The sequence below is a fragment of the Anoplophora glabripennis genome, unplaced genomic scaffold (genome assembly GCF_000390285.2).
Source record: "Anoplophora glabripennis isolate ALB-LARVAE unplaced genomic scaffold, Agla_2.0 scaffold28, whole genome shotgun sequence".
Classification (NCBI taxonomy): Eukaryota; Metazoa; Arthropoda; class Insecta; order Coleoptera; family Cerambycidae; genus Anoplophora; species Anoplophora glabripennis.
In genome coordinates, this window is record NW_019416423.1 from 1,602,335 (window position 1) to 1,620,912 (window position 18,578).

The 18,578-nt window shown below is 32.7% G+C and overlaps 1 protein-coding gene across 2 annotated transcripts in view; it reads right to left on the reverse strand.

The window, feature by feature from the left end:
• Window positions 1-18,578, reverse strand: part of LOC108909906 (angiopoietin-2-like) — a 111,680-nt gene that overhangs the window by 2,120 nt on the left and 90,982 nt on the right. For both annotated transcript variants that reach the window (XM_018714378.1, XM_018714377.1), the window contains 2 exons: window positions 6,962-7,093; window positions 1,732-1,919 (listed from right to left, as the gene is read on the reverse strand). In XM_018714378.1, the coding sequence (XP_018569894.1) occupies window positions 1,732-1,919; window positions 6,962-7,093 (320 nt within the window). The remainder of the gene's footprint in view (window positions 1-1,731; window positions 1,920-6,961; window positions 7,094-18,578) is intronic.

Consider the following 18,578-nt stretch of genomic DNA (forward strand, 5'->3'; position numbering starts at 1 on the left):
CAATGTAAATAAGAAAATCTTGTGGGAGACTTCTATTCTGCTTGAGAGAATGAAAAACTAACTGTTATTTATAGTATTACAGCGGTATTGCTTACGTAACAACTACAATTAGCTAGTATTATCTAACAGATATATTTATATTTATTTTACCTATAAATAATAATAGTAGGTACTTGACTTGTTCTCAAATATCGCCCGTAGATATAAACATTATATAATACTGTTATTTTTCGGGCCGTAGTGTTGTCCAAACGTATCAAAAGTTCATTGTGTTTTACCTAGCTCCGATTTCAGATCTCAGCTGGTCGTTATTCTCATTTGACTGTCATAAAATATCAACAACGCTATCTCTTTATCTGCATCCACGCAATTATGATGATGTATCGATTCTGTCAGTAATGAAACACTTGTCTGATATACACGATTCATTAATTTTTTTTTGTTCTCTGAATGAAATACGTTCGCGATAATGTATATCGGATACTCGTTCAAATTAATTACGTATTTGAAAATGGATATATTTCTTAAAGGTCGAGTTAGAAATTGCAGGCCTAATGAATTCTCTACGAGGGAACTACGAAAACTTTAATACTAAATTATTCTATCAGACATTTTCCTTTAAATTCATCTAATCGTACTGATCTTTCAGCAAAATAAGACTTATTCCCTCGTATAAGCAGCATGTCAAATCAAGACCATATACTTAAATTAGATAACGCGAAAGTGAAGATGCGGCGCCGGTTTACCTTGGAGTGTATGCATTTAGAGCTCGAGAATTGCGGTTTAAAGAATGGTTTGGAGTGTTGCGTAAGAGTGATAGTAGGTACTTGTAGTTTTGCGAGCTAGTAGGTACATTTTTTAACGTTGGAAGTTTACCCACCATATCTAGCAAACTGTCAGGAGTCGAAATGTCGATACATTTCTAATGTAGTACCCACATACAATTTATATACATTCAATACAGATATTTATTTTTCGTCTCAATTTTATAACCTCATGATGCCTTTTTCCCGAATTCTATCTCTAGTTTAACCAGAATTTTATCCATAGAAAGGTATGCATTACTGTCAAGCATGTTCTCTTCAAATGTACCTACTGTTCCCAAAATTCTATTACCTCCTTCTATTACCAGCATGGGTCGCACTAAATGACGTCACATTGCTTTCGTGATCACGTGACAAAATTTAAATTTGTATACATATAATTTTATACATTCTCGATATTTCTCCATGAATATCGTTACCTATCCCATTTAAAAATGTGCACATATCGAAAAATATAAAGCATATCCTTAAAGAAGTAACAACCGAGATACCCTACAGGCGAAATATAATAGATGACCCTGTACCTACCATAATAATGCATTTTTATAGACTTGTTTAAGTGTACGATTGTTATGTAATAGGAATGGCAACGATAAATTTATCTCTTCATTATTTTATTATACTGTTTGATGGCCTCAATATTGTGCCATGTTAAGCTGGAACTATTTATATAGACACGGTCAGAGATGTTTATAGGAACATAATTTTTAAGTTTTCCATAAAACGCGAAATTTATTGCGTTTCCTTTCTTCTTCGTTTATTTTTTATGTAATTGTTTAATAATAAACTCTGGTAAAGTAGATACAGGTATAGTTTATTTTGACCACAACGCTATTATTATTACGGATCAATTTTTTTTTACCGAAATTAAAAAGATAGTTAAATGGTATAAATCTGAGTGACCTGCCTTTTATTTCCCTCGAAATCTTCCAGTTCAACTCTAAGAGAGTACTCTTCGTTGTTCGTCAGCATGTAGATATTCTCGTTTCCCAACCAAAATTCTTTCGCGGGATCTCCGAAGCCATTTTTGTAGTCGTTCCAGTCCCTGTTGAAGTTTTCTCTAGGGTTGCCGAAGTCGTCTCTTCTTTGAATTACCTAGAAATTAACATGGTTTAGCTGCTAGAATTACTAGTATAGTCGTTACAATGTCAGTTGGAACCGCATCAAAACACTTAACTCGTAAACTCTACGGAATTCATAGGCGTCCAGAAGAATTTTGCATTGTCTCGTCTAGATATACTATATTCCGAGCTATATTCCTATTTAGATGATTCTCTAATTTTTTGTAAATAATCTTCCCGAAGTGCAACGTCGTGATTCCATAATTACTATACGATTGTCAAGTTTTTTATTTTTAAACCGCATTGTAATAAAACATGTCGTAAAATATCTAAAATTAATAATTATAATCAGGTTAATCCCTTAATTTATCTCGAATCATGTTTAAAGTAGGAACTTTATTTTCTTTATACATATTATAAATTGTGCGCCGTATTACATCTCTGGTAAAATCGTCAATATTCTTAAATTTTGCATTTTTCCGTTTCCTATTTGTAGGTACTGCGATTAGTAACGTCTCCTTCTTTAATTACGCGATAAATTGTCGTTTTTGATATCTTACAAATAGTTAATTCGCTAATTCGTTTCCTAATTTCTTTATCACATTGTTCACTATTTTCTATTTTTAAACATTTATTTATTTAAAATAATACGTTGACTTTGTACGTGTAAATCTTTGTTTTTAAACTCTTGAGTTGGTTTCGACGCTTTCGACAAAAACCGACTCGACTATTTGGGAATTTCCCCGGGTTATTTCGTTATCTTCCGTTTCAAATGGTATCCAGAAAGCCATATTAAATTACTAGATAATTACATATAATATTTATTTTAATAACTATTACCCTTTACTGGTTTCGATATGAACAAATAATAATATTAACTAATAATTAATAATACGTATTATACCACCAATAAATATACCACGCCAAGCCCTGCTCTCCACTGCACTGGCAAAGCCAAGTAAACCGCGTTCGACACCAAACTAATTATAGAATATAATGGAAAAAATTATTTATGACCTAGTGGACCAATACAGGTTTGCTTTGACGACCAGCGCGTCGCCGTCGATTCTACATCAGGCGGACTGGTCTACCAATACCGGACTCGCCCAATGGCTATTCGAGTATAAATTACGAGACACATCATGGCTAAAGCATAGAATGAAATTTCAAGACAAGTGTAGACGATCCTGTGCTTTAAGATTCGTAGGTTCCAGTTGATATCGTAACAACTATCCTAACTATGAAGCTGTTCTGAATAGTAATTATTATTAGTGTTTTCTTTATTTCAAGTTCAATTTTTTTGATGAAATTATTCTTCTGTGTAGTCTAAATTGAACTTGGTTTTAGAGATGGGACCAAAAACACTACATAAAATTAATTTCATTATTATGTACATTATTATAGACAGTAAACACTACACACTATATAATAATTAAATAATATTTTTAATATCGATTGAACAAGAAAATTGTGTATTGTTAATATTCTTGCTATTATTTCATTTATTTGATGTGAGATACCTTTCCATTCTCCTTGAAATATCAATTTTCTATCCGTATACAATCATAAAAAAATGAGTTGTTGACGTACTTATCAATTTCCAAAATTGTTTGACGGCTAACTAGTTACCTACATATTTGTGAGGGTGTATCTTATATAACACATTAATAAATTATCGTTTGTTCTGCCAATTCACTTTTAAGGCAATTTTACAACTAACTTAATTTCTATATAAATATTTGAGCATTATTTAACGCAAAAGTTAGTTGAATATTAGAAAAACTGTTTAACAAACATAATTTTACATATTATGTCTGTGTCAAAATTGAACATAAGTTTCCAAATAAGAAAATAATAATAATAAAATAATTGTATTGTGTTTAATATTATGCGATGTACCATAACGATCTATAAAAATCGATATGCGCTGATAGAAAATCATTATTATGCTAAGACTAAGCCGTTGCAAAACGTATTTGTCATCGTAAATTGTATGACTGGCAAATTATTAAAAGGACCCATAAAAAACATTGAGATATGTATCTGGCCCAACGCTCGAGGGTGAAATTTCAAAGTCTCGGTATCAATTTATAGTCCTTGGCTTTATTATTTGCAATTCCTAGAGATTATCCTCAAAAATACAATTTTAATTAGTTAAGAAAGCAGCGATAAATTTTCGGGTTAATATTATTCTGTCTCGTAGGAAAGAATCATGTTATCGTTAACCTTTCACGGAATGAATATTCAAAATTTATAGCGACTTTTTCGTTTTACTGGATGCGTCGAGTGACGAAATTGGACACAAGCGGTTTGACGTCGCTGTTAACTAATACACAGAAGATATATCGCTTTCAATTTGTAACATTAGCTAGAGATTAGATAATTTCGGTGGTTATCAAAACGTTATGATTAAAACTTTCGCTTGAAATAGTGCAGCAATCGAAAATATGTAGATTTATTTAATTGGTATTACTACTGCGATTAAATAAGTACCTATAAAATTGCAATTAGTTTCAATCAAGTTACGCTGAGTTCAATAAATAGCAGCTGTTAGTATGTCACGATTGATATATTACTTCAATTATTTTTCCTTAAACGGCATTTGTAATGAACAAAAGGTTATAACATTCTAAATTTTAAGACAAATCAACAACCAACAGAATACTACTAAACTTTTCAATATGAACAGTCAATTAAATATACATTTAATATAATTTCATAAGAAAAATGTTTTTTCTGCTGTTCCTTTATCTCTTCTAGTTCTGAAAATCAAAGGAAATACCAATTTAAATGTTCCCTACGTCAGAATTTATCCCTTGTAGGCATCTGTACCTTATGTTTCACTGAGAATTTATGAAGCGGTTGCTGATAATCCTGTTCATAAATTAACACTGCCTACATTTTTCAAAGAGTTACGTAACCGACCTCACCAGAAAAGTAAGGCAACACACCGCGGTCATAATAGTTTATAGACAAATTGGCGTAGAAATTTGTTATGAAATTTGCATATCAATAGATAGCGGTCGAGCGTAACTAGTTTTATTCAACAGATTTACAGTTTAACAGGCCTATGCGAAATAAACGTGTAGTAAAATGGATCAGATTAGAATGAGAATTGTAATGGCATAACTTTTCAAGAAGAAGAAGAAGAAGAAGAAAATCACTCATTCTTGAGCTGGAAATAATTTTTTTTTTAGTTTTTGTGGCCTATACTAACCCTGGTCTTCCCCTTGTGATTTCACTATCAAAAAATAAATTCAAACTAGAAAATAATGGAAATTAAAATATCAAGAAAGAACTACATCTAGTGGCCAATGCTACTAACCGTCCGAGACCTACAAAGACTCCAAAAATGGCAGAAAGTCACCTGTATTGACTATATGACTTTGGGTATCATCGAGTGGCGTTTTGTAAATCAATCGTCGCGTCGCACGTCGGTCTAACGTTTAGACATAGGCCTCTTAATGACCGGTCAAGTTTTGTTTCCTCCGTTGTTGTACAACAGCTGGAAGCGGTATGGTGATCTGCATTTCTTCCGACATTACGTAATGAGAGATAGTGAACGCATTTCTGAACTACTTAAGAAAGTGACATTGAAATTTAAAGGCAATAAAACCACGTTCTGTTTATTGACTGCTCAATTAAGGTGTCGATAATTGCCGAAGATAATTTATAATTCGAATGTAGTACGGCTGCGGCACTTACTATTATTGCATAGCATAATATCATCACTGCAGAAATTAATTAATAGTTTGTTTAATAAGATGTGTACCTGTATATGTGTACGTACAGAGATTATAATTATAATATTATATTGTTTGGAAAAGTGACGATTTCTTGTAATACCATAGCAAAGTAGTCTTCTAGCGATAAAGTCAGGAACTTAAAAATATCTTAAACAAACTGTTTCCGCCAATTTGTTAACATAACCTTAAAATCGCAACATATACGGTGTGCGACATATAGTAGCTCCGTAGTTTTAATTGATCACTCTGTATGTATATATATCATTAAAACGGTTTCTGTAGCAGTCCCCCTCAAACACGTACGATTATCTGTGAAAAATGTAACATATTTTGCTTTCTCTTTCCCTTGTAAATCATGGAAATTGTTCATTATCAGCTGGAATATGAACTGAACACTGAACTTAAGTTCAAATCGCGTTATGTAATAAAAATGCCCAGTACGGCATCTGTAGGAGCGTTTTAAAAATTTGCTTTCGAATATGTCTTTTATACCAGCCTAACACAACATTCTGTTAGACCTCCATCATAACGCGAGTCAAGGGGATGTTTAATAGACTTTTTGATTTGACAGATGTAGCTCGAACGAGATATTTTTAAAATGAACTACGGTTCAGAGGCGAACACCTACCTCTACGCCTTATTGACGCACCAAAGTGTCAAGCTGTAATTAGGAAACCAGTAGCAACAGCAGGAATATGAAATTGAATGAACAATATACAGGGTGATTCACAAATGGTGACCAAAAAGAAACCTCGTATTCTTTCGTGAACTTCGTTTTTAAGTTTTATTCGAAAATCAGGCTTTTCTCGAAAAACATAAGGAGTAGTAATTTGTAGAAAATTGAAAGACAAATTCGAAATTATCATGGTTGTTACCGTAAAGCAGTGGCGTACTATTTTATTTAGAAAAATATGCCAACGATACACTGTATCTCCTTACCCACTGGAGCATGTAAATTTTAGGAAAAGCCCTCATAAATACATGTGCCCAATTTAAAATTATTTCAGTTACCAGTTTTTAAATTATTTAAACAAATTAAAAGAAAAGTTTAAAGCCTGTATCTTTTTAATGAAGCGTCCTAGATAAAAACTTTATAGGAAAAACTCCCCTTAAAATTCATCAAAGAATACGAGGTTTCATTTTTGGTCACCACTTGTGAATCACCCTGTATAGTTTATGTTTTGTTAAATTAAATATACTTTGCCTTCCAGTATAAAAACCAGTTATAGTATTTATAGTATTTGTCATGTAAATATTTAGTTAAAGCTTGGAAAATTTGAGATATGGGTACAGTTTCATTTTGAAAATTAAAATAAAATAGGTTACTCACCGTCCATCCTCCATCAGCTATATCCTGTTCACAAAATACTTTCAAAAACCAGTATGTGGTCCCTCGGATCTGCAAATAGTATACCCCAGAATTACGCATGCCAGCGTTTAGGAGATCAACACAAGAATAGCCCTGAAAAAAAAAAAATTTTAATGACCATGTTGAATAATAATAGTTGGAAGAAAATACTAATAGAAGATTGTATTGCTCGAAAAAGCAGTGTAAATCGTATTAGTCACGACAATGTAGATAATCCTGGATATCAGATTTCAACATTTAATTCATAAACATTTCAAAATATTCGATTAGTTATTAAAAATGATGCCACTAAAAACAAAATAATATTGAAAAATTATTCACTGTAACAATTTTTCAGCATAAGGATCGTAACGGTATATATTTCGTTCACGCAATTCGATTATCTCGTTATTTAAATATTTTTATCATTTACCAGTTGCACAACCGTGCAAATACGTTTATAATCGTCGAGAGTATGCACCGAAAAACCAATTGTGTACTTATTAGCACCTCGAGATAAAAGAGTGTCTATATTTAAGTTATTAGCAAGAACTGTTGAGGGAACAGGTATTACGACGCGAAATTACTGGGTTATATAATTTACGGGTCTGGGTCGGGCTCTAGAATGAAAGTGAACGTAAGGCAGAGTTTTGGGTTGTCTTCTCAAGATGTGTGACAGACAGTGTAAATCATCCTAGTCTGTTAACCTACCGGTCATCTCCCTATGTACTTGTTTTAATGTCACTTTAAAACTTTTATTTCTCATTCTCCGTTGTACTTGAAAATAGTCAAGTGGCTTAACATAAAATTATTCTTTTTTAGTCAACGTCATGTCGAAATGAAATTCTTCCACTGTTTTACTTGTATACAGTTCTAACCTTGACCCAACTCCCAATTCTTAAAAAATTGATATCTAAATCTTCGCGTTTAGTGTTTATTTGTTCCAAACAGTTTAACCACCAGAAAAATGTTTAGCTAGATACAGCATGTTTAATGTTTTAATACAAAATCTTTAACAGTGTGTGTTTTAATGTAAACCATTTCCAATTCCAAAAGGTTTCTTTAGAGTCTCTAATTGAATTTAATATAATAATTTAATGCTACAAAATATTTAAATGAGAAAGCTAGAATTTCTAATTTTCATTATTTGTTTAATATATCAAAATTTTTAATAAAGAATTCTAGTGATAATTAAATACGTAAGTTATTTTTTACTTCTTTCCATCGATGTTTTCAGATATAAAGTTTAGTTGTCATCACACAAGTTGTTAAAGTTTTCTAAAAGCTAAAAAGAGGTTAAAAAATACTCTCTATAGGAATAAAAATTAATACAAATGGTTTTGCCAATTTGTAAAGAGGTTAATGTGTTTAATATGAAACTAATTACTTAAATCAGATTATGCTGTTTGGTCTGCGGTTCAAATTAGCTAATATTGTTCTTGAAGGCAAAATGTAGATTTGTTTGTATATCTGCAAGACCAGATTCTTAGAACAGAAAAAATGAAAGAAATCGCCAACGAATGAAAGTAAAATGAATAATGAATAATTGTTGAACCATAAATGCTGGGGATAATCGAATTATTTAGTAGTAGCTTTTTAAATAAAATCAATGTTTAATGTCACTTTGTAATATTGGCGTGGTTAATAAAATTTAATTTATTAGAAAAACTTGCATACATTCTAAATGACTTAGTGTTTTGTCATTTGTTAATTTTACATTTTGTATCCTAAAATTTTCAATTATACATTTGCTGCCACATTGTTGTGAATATCCCAAAATTGCATTGCATATGTCTTTAACGTGGCTTAATATACATAAACATATTAGTGGAAAATACTGGCTAGACGTAATATATTACAATATTTAAAGAGAAATGACAATGGAATGGATGTAGTCTACCACTAAGGAATTATATTAAAAATTACAAATATTAATTAGTATCTACAATTTTTCTTCAGTTTTTCTTCATTTAATTAATCTCGCTTAATGCTCGCTCCTATAAATTAAAGAAATAGTGTAGTAAATACTTCGTCACGACGCGACGTGTTCTTAGGCCAAGAAAAAGAGCTTGGGAATGACCATTTCGCGACTTTTTGTTTCGGCAAGCTGAATGTATCACTATAAATGCTAAATATCATGTCCAATAACATATTAGTTTCCACAGTCATAAAAATGGGTGGAAGATTGTTTACAGGGTAGTTAATTGTATAATTTTTACGTAAATTCACGTTTTTCGCTTATAACTTTTTTTAACAGTAAATAACTTTTTTTTTCGTCTTCAAAAGACCTGCAAAACTAGCCCTCGAGCGTCAAAAAATATTGATTAGATCAAAAGTTATAAACAGAAGAAGTTTATTTATGATTTTTGAATTAAACATTTATAAACTGCGTTATTATTACCAGACGTTTTGTCATCGCATCCTCTCATTCCGATAAAAAAGAAAATTGCATGCATCGCATTGTGTTCAACATGACACTACCCCCGGGGTTTACACAGACGAGCCGGCGAAGCAAGAAGAGCGCCAGAAGAAAGGGCTCTAGCCGGCGGGGCCCAGCCAGGACAAAAGGAGGTCCCACAAAGCGCCTACACCGGCCGCATTTGCGGTCGGGGTAGACGACGGATGGGGCCCACCTACGAAGGCTGTCCAGGCCTACACGAGATGAGGCAGGATAAAGAGGGATAATCCCCCTCGATCCCAAATCATTGAGGCCAATTTCTAGCCATGGAATAACGGCGCGCGCGGCGCATTGTAGCCGAAAATTTTCGAAAAGGAAAAGTTTGTCGGACTCGTTATAAAGAAGGCACTCGCAAAGGTTGGCACTTGCATGTATCACTAGAACGCAATGAGTGATATGGGGACTATATTTGATAGTTACGCATCATGTGTCCTTAAAAAATTATCGAGACTCCTGTACGAAAAAGGACATCTATTGCTTCGGAAGCGACTTCGACCAACCGGTCCCGAGTAAGGAAGTGAAAATATAGATCAGTCCATTATTGTGTTCTTGTGAGAGAGCACGGTCTAGAACAGTTGTACCAACCGGATCATAAACATTCATTGATAACATTGCGGCGCGCGTTCGATCGCTATGAGCCTTTGTTGCTCTTTATTATGCAGTTTTATGCAGACGCTCTGTTAAATTAACCACGACAGGACCGGATTTGGGAAGCCTGAATGTATGAATAAATTAATATGCCTATGTATATGTTTATTAAGTCGGATCTAGACGTAAACGTTTGATTTTTTATCTTATTTTTAATATATGTACTTTAAAATGTCAGTAATTGTGATGAAAAATTTCCATAAGCCATCACCGTCCGAGGCCCCGATTAATGGAATTGTTCTTCGTCGGCGATATGCCTCAGCGTTTTCTAACACCTTCCTCCGTTCGACTTTCTCACTAAGTGAACGCCGCCATTTTTAATTATGCTCAGCGGCACATCGTTATCTCTCAAAAGTCGTCGTATTTGTTACATATTACCAGCTCATTTTGTTCCCGCAAACCCGTCCGATGTTAAATAGAAAGTTCATTTACGACACCGCGAACTGATAACCTCTTATCAGCGCCATCTGTTTCGCCGTACAAATTAATTTTCCCTTTGTTCGGCCAGATACCGCCGTCGAATTACGTGTAGTTAAGGAATATTACGATTTATTTACGTAGAACTTGCTCGGATTTAATTGTTATAGTCTTACATAAGCCGACATTTACTATTTTACATAATTGTGCACATATATTTACATTTTTTACATATGTTTTACAAATGTAACTTCACTTTTTACCAATCGAAATAAAATTTGAAGGTAAAATTAACCAAAATTTCCAATACAGAAAATGGCAAGATGTCTCAGTATATACTTTACTGGAATTTACATCCATGAAGAAATTTTGCTGGAAAAATCCTTGTTTCCTAAGATATGAATGAACCACCTTTGGAAATCCATCATGAAAAGAGTTAAATGCACTTTTTGGAAAGTACTGTCATCAGCAATATGAAGCTTTTCTCTTCTTCAGGGGTAGTTCCCTAAGGACCAGTTCTGAGGCCACTCTTGTTTGTTATTTTTATTAATGATCTATTTAATAGCCTCGATGATGATCCTAACATATTGAACAGTTAGAGTTCAATTGATAATCTATAATCATATTCCGTTTTTTTTCAAAAATTATTTTGCAAAAACTGTTGAACCGATTTTAATGAAATTTGGTGTGTTGATAAAACCTGAGAAATATTTTGATACTGCCGATAGTTTTCACGACTTTAACAAAACATTCGCGACTCGTGTCCACTTACGCCTTCAGAAATGTCGATTTCCTGCTTTGCTATTTCCCTATGCTACTCCGAAAGAGTACCTACACGTATTAACCAACCGACCTGGTGTGCAATGGAGCCATTTAGATAAGACCAAACGCTTTATATTCTGAAAAATGCCCAACGTTCACCATATTCCATTACAAAATAAACAACCAATAATTTAAATTGCCTTAAACCAGGCACAACTGTTATTTCGTAACCACCATTCGGGCCCACGACTGGCTAGATTTTTGTCATATTGTCCCACCTGTTATTAGAATAATTTCCTGCATTCGAGCGAGTGGCATATCTGTAAAAGTATGTAATGATATCAATTTAATTGGGTCGAACAGTGGTACCTAGCAATTTATACTGAGTGTAGGTATATTTAATTACAGTAGGACTAATTAAAACACAGTATCGAATTGACCGAGTAAAAGTCGAATAGAAAACCGCATTAAAAAAATGTTATGGTTTGTTGGAAACCGCAATGGTGTAGAAAATTAATACATGTTCTAGTTACTCCCATAAGTGACCTGGAAAAAGAATATGGGTTTTCGTCCATAATAGTTTTCTCGGTACAATACATTTTTTTAAGGTTTAATATGAACACATATAGCAAATACCTTAACAATAAAATAAAATTTAAAATTGTATTCAGATCATCAATTTTTCGCCATTCTGTATAACAAAAATGCACGACATTCTTTCTCATCTTGTATAACCTACGATTGTAACTGATGAAAACTAAATAATTTCCCTATATTCTGTCCACACCCCAAAATTAATCAGAATCGAATAATACGTATTCGAGTTATTTACAAAATTAAAACTTTGAGGTCATCTAGTGGCCAAACGAAGCGATTTTGGATATAGCTGGTAGCTTAAATCTGCCTATTTTGAGCCAACGAATTTATGGTGTTCCGTTGCATACGTTATTCTCGAACATCTTGCATCGATAGCACTTTTATTTCTCTGAATTTTTCAAAGGTACATTCAGTTAAAGAATTTACCGAAAGTAAACTCAGGTAAAACCGGACATAGCGAATCGGATTTGGGCCGTTGCGCAACCTAAGCCTTTATTAAACTCCCTATATGACGTGAAAGTCACACACGACAAAAACCGCGTATTTAATTCAAAAGGGATCTCGCAATGAATGACTTTCTTCGGAGTTCCACGAAAGGCTCAACACGTTATTTATCGCTGTTCGATACAATTGATTACGGTTTTCGGTTTTTTTTTTTGCTCAGATCCAAAGCCGTGTAATGACGTAATTGTCGCTAGTCCGAGTGCGGCAAAGAATGCTTTATACGCGTGAAAGTGAAAAGGTTAGCTCGGTTTTTCGTCGGGAACCCATTAATGTAGGTATTTGCTTATTGTTAATGTCGCAAGTGCAGGTACTGATCTAATGCGTAGACTTTCTTTTCCTTACCTTCCCAATACATGTTTTTCGCATACTAGATACACTTAATCGTCCCTAATGGTCTTTTATTGTAATATTAGCTACATGGAATTTTAACATGTAATGCCAGTTTACATTCCTTACAAACTCTTGAATAAAATTTCCATTCCCGCCATAATAATTATAGTTCAAAGGTGAATTAACAACAATCTAATCGCACTGCTAATAATGAAGATACAGTTTTGAAGATATGTTGCAAATAATCTTAGAACCAACTCTCTTGAACTAACACAATGTTACGGCATGTGCACAATATATCAATTAGTTCAGTTCTTAAAAGAACAGCAGTGCAATGTAGGTACATAAAGTTTAGTTTTTACAGGCTTATTATCACTTATAGCATTTTTGAAAACCGAATTTTGCCAAGATTTTCAGAAAATTTTGAAAAGGAATAGTAAATAAATGGCTCATTGATCGTACTAAACGATTTACTTGAAGATGTTTGACTGAAAATTCGTCGAAACATATGGCACCTTGATGATGGTGCTACTCGCCATATTGTCCGAATTATTCGAGATTTGTTAAGTCAGCGCTTTCCTGGATGGTGGACTGGACAACTTGGTCCAGTTGCATGACCCGCTCGATCGCTAGATTTCAATCCGCGTGACTTTTATTTATGTGAATTTATGAGGTCGTTTGAAATAGTTGGCCGGTTAATACGGTTGAAGAACTACAAGGATGAATACCGCCAGAACAATCGCGACCATCCGGAAATCCTATTACGAATAAAAAAAATCAACGCTGTGTACAATTATGCTTTGACAACAACGGAAGACATTTTGACATCTGTTGTAACTTAATTTAGTAAAATAACTGTTAACCAACCGAAATAATGACGTTGATATCGTATGGTAAGGCGTATTATCTGTGACAATCATTGCACCAGTTTCTTATGTGAGGCAAAATTGTTATTTATATGTTTGTAATTATCAATTAGTCATTTTTAATAGAGGAAGTGTGAAATTTTCATGTATGTATACTTTTTACTTATTCCCGTGATTTTATGTTGGAGTAAAGTTATTATTAATATTTCTGCAAACCTTCAGACTATATTTCATGTAGTGAGACACGTTTTAAGACCATTTAAAATAGTGTTAGCGACATACAGATATATTTAAATTAAAATCTAGATAGCAATTTTATATTAGGAACTGCCAAATTTAATGATAAAAATGTCTTAACGACCCAAAATAATGTGAATACAATCACAATAAAATAACTATGAGTTACATGTTTAATAAAATGCCTTAAATCAAGAATGTTATTTGTTTAACTTTAATTATAATTTCTTCTATTTTATCATTTATGCATACATCAATAATTGATTAGGCACGCTCGGAATCGTGAATCGATAATTACATTAAACAATTTTATTCATACTTCTGATGATTATATTGTATTTGCAGTTGTATTTCTAACGAAAACCTAGTATATTTTTGTGAAATAGGTCGTAGGCTTGTGAAATTAAAGTCAAGGCGTTTCTCTAAAAGCGTAAAAACATAGTTTTACAATTTTCTAAGTTTATGAATGAGCAAAAAATAAATTGAAATTATCGTCGTATCGTGGTTAATATTTTCCTTTTTCCTGTTCATCAGAATGAAATGAAACGTAAAGACTGTAATGTATGTATATATGTAATAACGTTTATAACGAAAAACAACATTTCGCATTTGATACTATGTAAGATAATTTGATACTTAACATGTAAATACAAGAAGTACTTTTTATGGTTAAACTATTAATTGAGAAAATAAATGCTTCGGGTGCGTACCTGGTAGTAGAGTAAACCAGCTTCCGTCGCCAATAAACATATCAGTTCGCGCCGCTTTGCATCATAACAGCCAGGCATCTATACACGTTAATTGGTAAGATTTATAGAAAAGGATTAGTGACATTTATGGTATCATTGATTAATTTATTACCCATTCGTACGTCAGATTTGGACAATAATCTTTTAAACTGACGTCATATTTCATATTAGAAAGTCGGGCGTTTTTGTTGCACTTGCACCACCTGATATTTGCAAGAAAGCCAGTTGAAGCAAAAAAGGATCATTTGGAAAAGTCGCAAGTTCACTTCAAGAATTTTGTTGAAATTACTGAATATTTTTATTAATCACAAAACAGAATCCCATTTTTTTCCATGTTAATTAAATTTTCAATTTCCCGCTGTTATATACAGGGTGCTGAATTAAGAAAATAATAATTTAAAACTAATAATTAATAAAACTGTTTTACGTTTATTTTTTGGTTTTCAATAAGGTCATTATTAAGCAACACTGGATACAGGTTTAAGAGAAAAACTTGTAACGGTTCTTTTTATTTATTTTCATCCTATTTTTTATGTACATCGCCCTGTATAACCTACTGAAATCAAAAGTGGAACAATTCATAGAAAAGAAACAACTCTTATTAATGTCAACTGGTTTACTAATCCTACAGACATAAACTTTTCTTTTAAACCATTATACAGAATTTAACAAGTAATTTAATAAGATTAACTTGTAGTCTAACGTTCTAATCGACATGGAGATCAGGTTTTAATTTATGCTACATCCTCAGATAACAACGTCTTGTATCACCTTTATTAATATTAAAAACATGTGTAATCAGAAACAGTCGCGCATCGTATGTTATAAATAAAATACATTTCTCAATATTCGCAGTCTTTTTCTACATGTTTATAGGTAATAAAAAATAATGATAGAAGTACTTATTAATGTTATAGAAATACAAAAAATAATGGAAGAGGGAAGGAGAAGAAGAGAAATAAATAGTTATTTTTCCTATTATGATAAAATTAAAATTGATCGGCGACAAAATTGTTTAACTTGGCAATAAAGTGGATTTATTGCCTTGGCTGCTTTAATAAACTTGGCTACGCCTCGTTTGTTAAATACCAGAGGTATTAAATCTTGTACTTTACTGCTTAGTTAAACAAATAACTATACTGTAGTTAGCACATCAATTAATGTAATTGACTTATTAAATTATTTTTTATATTGCATCGAACTTAAGTAATATTAAAATTAGTTGTATTAAATATTTTTTTTGTTTCAAACAAATGTACCCTTATTAATTTAAAAATAACCTAATAATGACTATTAGCTATAACATTAGTTATATTAGTTAATATAAATTATTCTTTAGTTGAATGATACTGAGAACTTAAATCAACTATAGTTAATTTTCATTTACGGGAATAGCCGTTACTGAAAATACAATAATAGTCTTCTGGGTGTAGTTCTATTGTGAAAAAAATAGTATAAATTTTGTACATTAATTTCACTTAACTTTCTAATATTCAGTTTGGTGAAATTTTTGCGGGCACTGCTCCAGAGAAAATAATGGCCCCGTCCGCGAAATGTTCAAGCGGAGGTTCCATTACCGGGGTAATATTTAATTCTGTAACGTAACAGCGCCCGACCGGCCGAGGCACTAAATTAGGTACGTTCACGTCGTGCCCGTTTGGCATTTCTTTATGTGAAAAAGCGCTCCTATAAAAGAGCCGATGCGATATTACAGTAATTGGTGGCTTAATTTGGGGAAAGTTTATATTATTAATCTGGCCGGTCTTATTGGCTCTCTTGTTGTGATCGAGATGCCGATTTTTATTTTATTTCAGTGTGAATTATATTTTTTCGACTCTATAATCAACGGAAATACTCAGGTGTACCGGTCGGCGCGGAAATGCCTTTAAAAGAAATCGGGGTATCGATGAAAATTTTATAAATTCGATTTCTAAACTCGCTATAATTGGTTAGCGCAGGAGCGTATTTATTATTGTCATGGGCGTGTATGGAATACAAGAGTGCTGAGTCGTGCATTTAGATTACGCGTTTCCTGATGATAATAATAGGTGGGTACAGCTGTGGACAAGAAAATGTTTCCAACGAAAATTGTTTAGTGTAAATGTAGATGTTTGTTGTCCTTTTCAATTAATTGTGTATATGCGATATTTTAACATCAGTTTAAAGCCAGCAATGTTTGACATATGTCTTGGCATTAGGTGATATTCAACATACGTAATACATATTACCTATTATAAGGATGCTAGAGTCTAGATACCATTAAAATATAAGTAATAAACTATAACCAATATGTTTGAATAGGGCAAAGTCCAACAAATTTAGCAGTATAGGTCTGAAGCATGTGCGGGGACGATTTTCTTCTCTGAAGGGGTCAAGAATAGGTTTCCACACCACTCATGAGGTATTGCTTATGGTGCGTTACTTTTTTTTATAGTGGGTAGTTCATCAGTAGCCTATTTTCCACATTAAATTAACAATTCTCCAGTAAACAATATTCTAACATTAACAAAATAAAATTTTTTCAAGTAATAACACCTAATCCTAATCATGAAAAAACGTAACAATTCCACATTAAAAACAATGCAGATATAATAATATAACAATAAAATAACAAAATACAATTTTCTTCTAGTAATAACAAATAATATTGCCATAATAATAATTCCAAAAAAAAAACCGCATCTAGAGACAATCACGCAGTCAGTTTCCGATACTCCATTATCACTCATCACTATCACTATTACCGATATTGATAATAAAAGGATCGATGACTTCATCAACCATATTATCTACATCCCATATTTTCTTTTCCTCTTTTTCAGCGTAATTAATACACTTTCTCCAGTCTTCTGTTGTAACGTTTTCTAGTGCTTTCTTATGATGGCGTTGATCACCAATTTAAATGATCTATTTTCTCTAGCCATTTCCCCTTTAACTTGTGCCTAAATTAACTCGATTGGCTTTAGTTCACAATGATAGGGGGGCAATCTTAGTACGGTGATAGTGCTAATTCATCCACAGCGAGTTTCTTATACAGGATGTCCCTGAAAAGGGTGGACAACGCTTGACCACAGGTTCCTTGGATGAAAACAAGACTATTTAGCCTAACTTACTTATATACAAAAGTGCACGCCTACTGAGATATAGCCTTCTAAATATAGAACAGATAAACCTAGTTTTTTCAAATAATTTTAAAACTGTTTTCCTTAGAAACTTTAAATTTGGTACACATATATTTTTATATAAGGGCAATGTAAATATAGAATTTGGTGTGAATACATATACAGGATGTTCTCTTTGTAGTGCCTGTGCGCCACTGGCTATCCCGTAACTTTTTTGTATGTACGCCAATGACGACAGAATTTATATTTTTAAAAATTTTAGAAGATTTTTTGCCTCTTACAAAATTTTGATATCGTTTATGGATTTCGAGTAAAATTGGCATTTTTTACACATTAAATAATATAGAATCAGTTTAAGATAAATAGAACATTCTAGTACGAGGTGCCATGTAACAGAGAAACAAATTCATAACAATAATTAAAAGGTTCTGTGTCAAGCTAGTTGTGATTTAATTTTAGCTTACTTTGTTTTTTATTGCAATTTATACTTTTGCTGAACAAACTGATATGTTAGTAGTTTTGGGTTATTGTGAATGAAATTGTTGTGCTACTGTTCGAACATATGCTGAAAGATTTCCTAATCGAAGAACTCACATATCACAAAACATTTGCTAATGCGGAGAGACGCCTTCGGGAACCAGGACGTTTTTTACCTGTAACATTAAATCTTGGATAATGTTCGGCCGGAATTATTCAGCTGGAGGAACAAATTTTGGAAAGGGTCCAAGAAATTCCTCAAGTAAATAAAAGGTGTTTAGCGGCAGAGGTTGGCTTTCAAAAAGTTCCTTTAATAGAGTATTAAAAGACCAGTTATTACAGGCTACAGGTATTACAGGGTACATGTAAGTATTACAGGTTTATTCAAACATATTGGTTAGAGTTTAATATCAAAAAAGCTCTTTTGGAGAC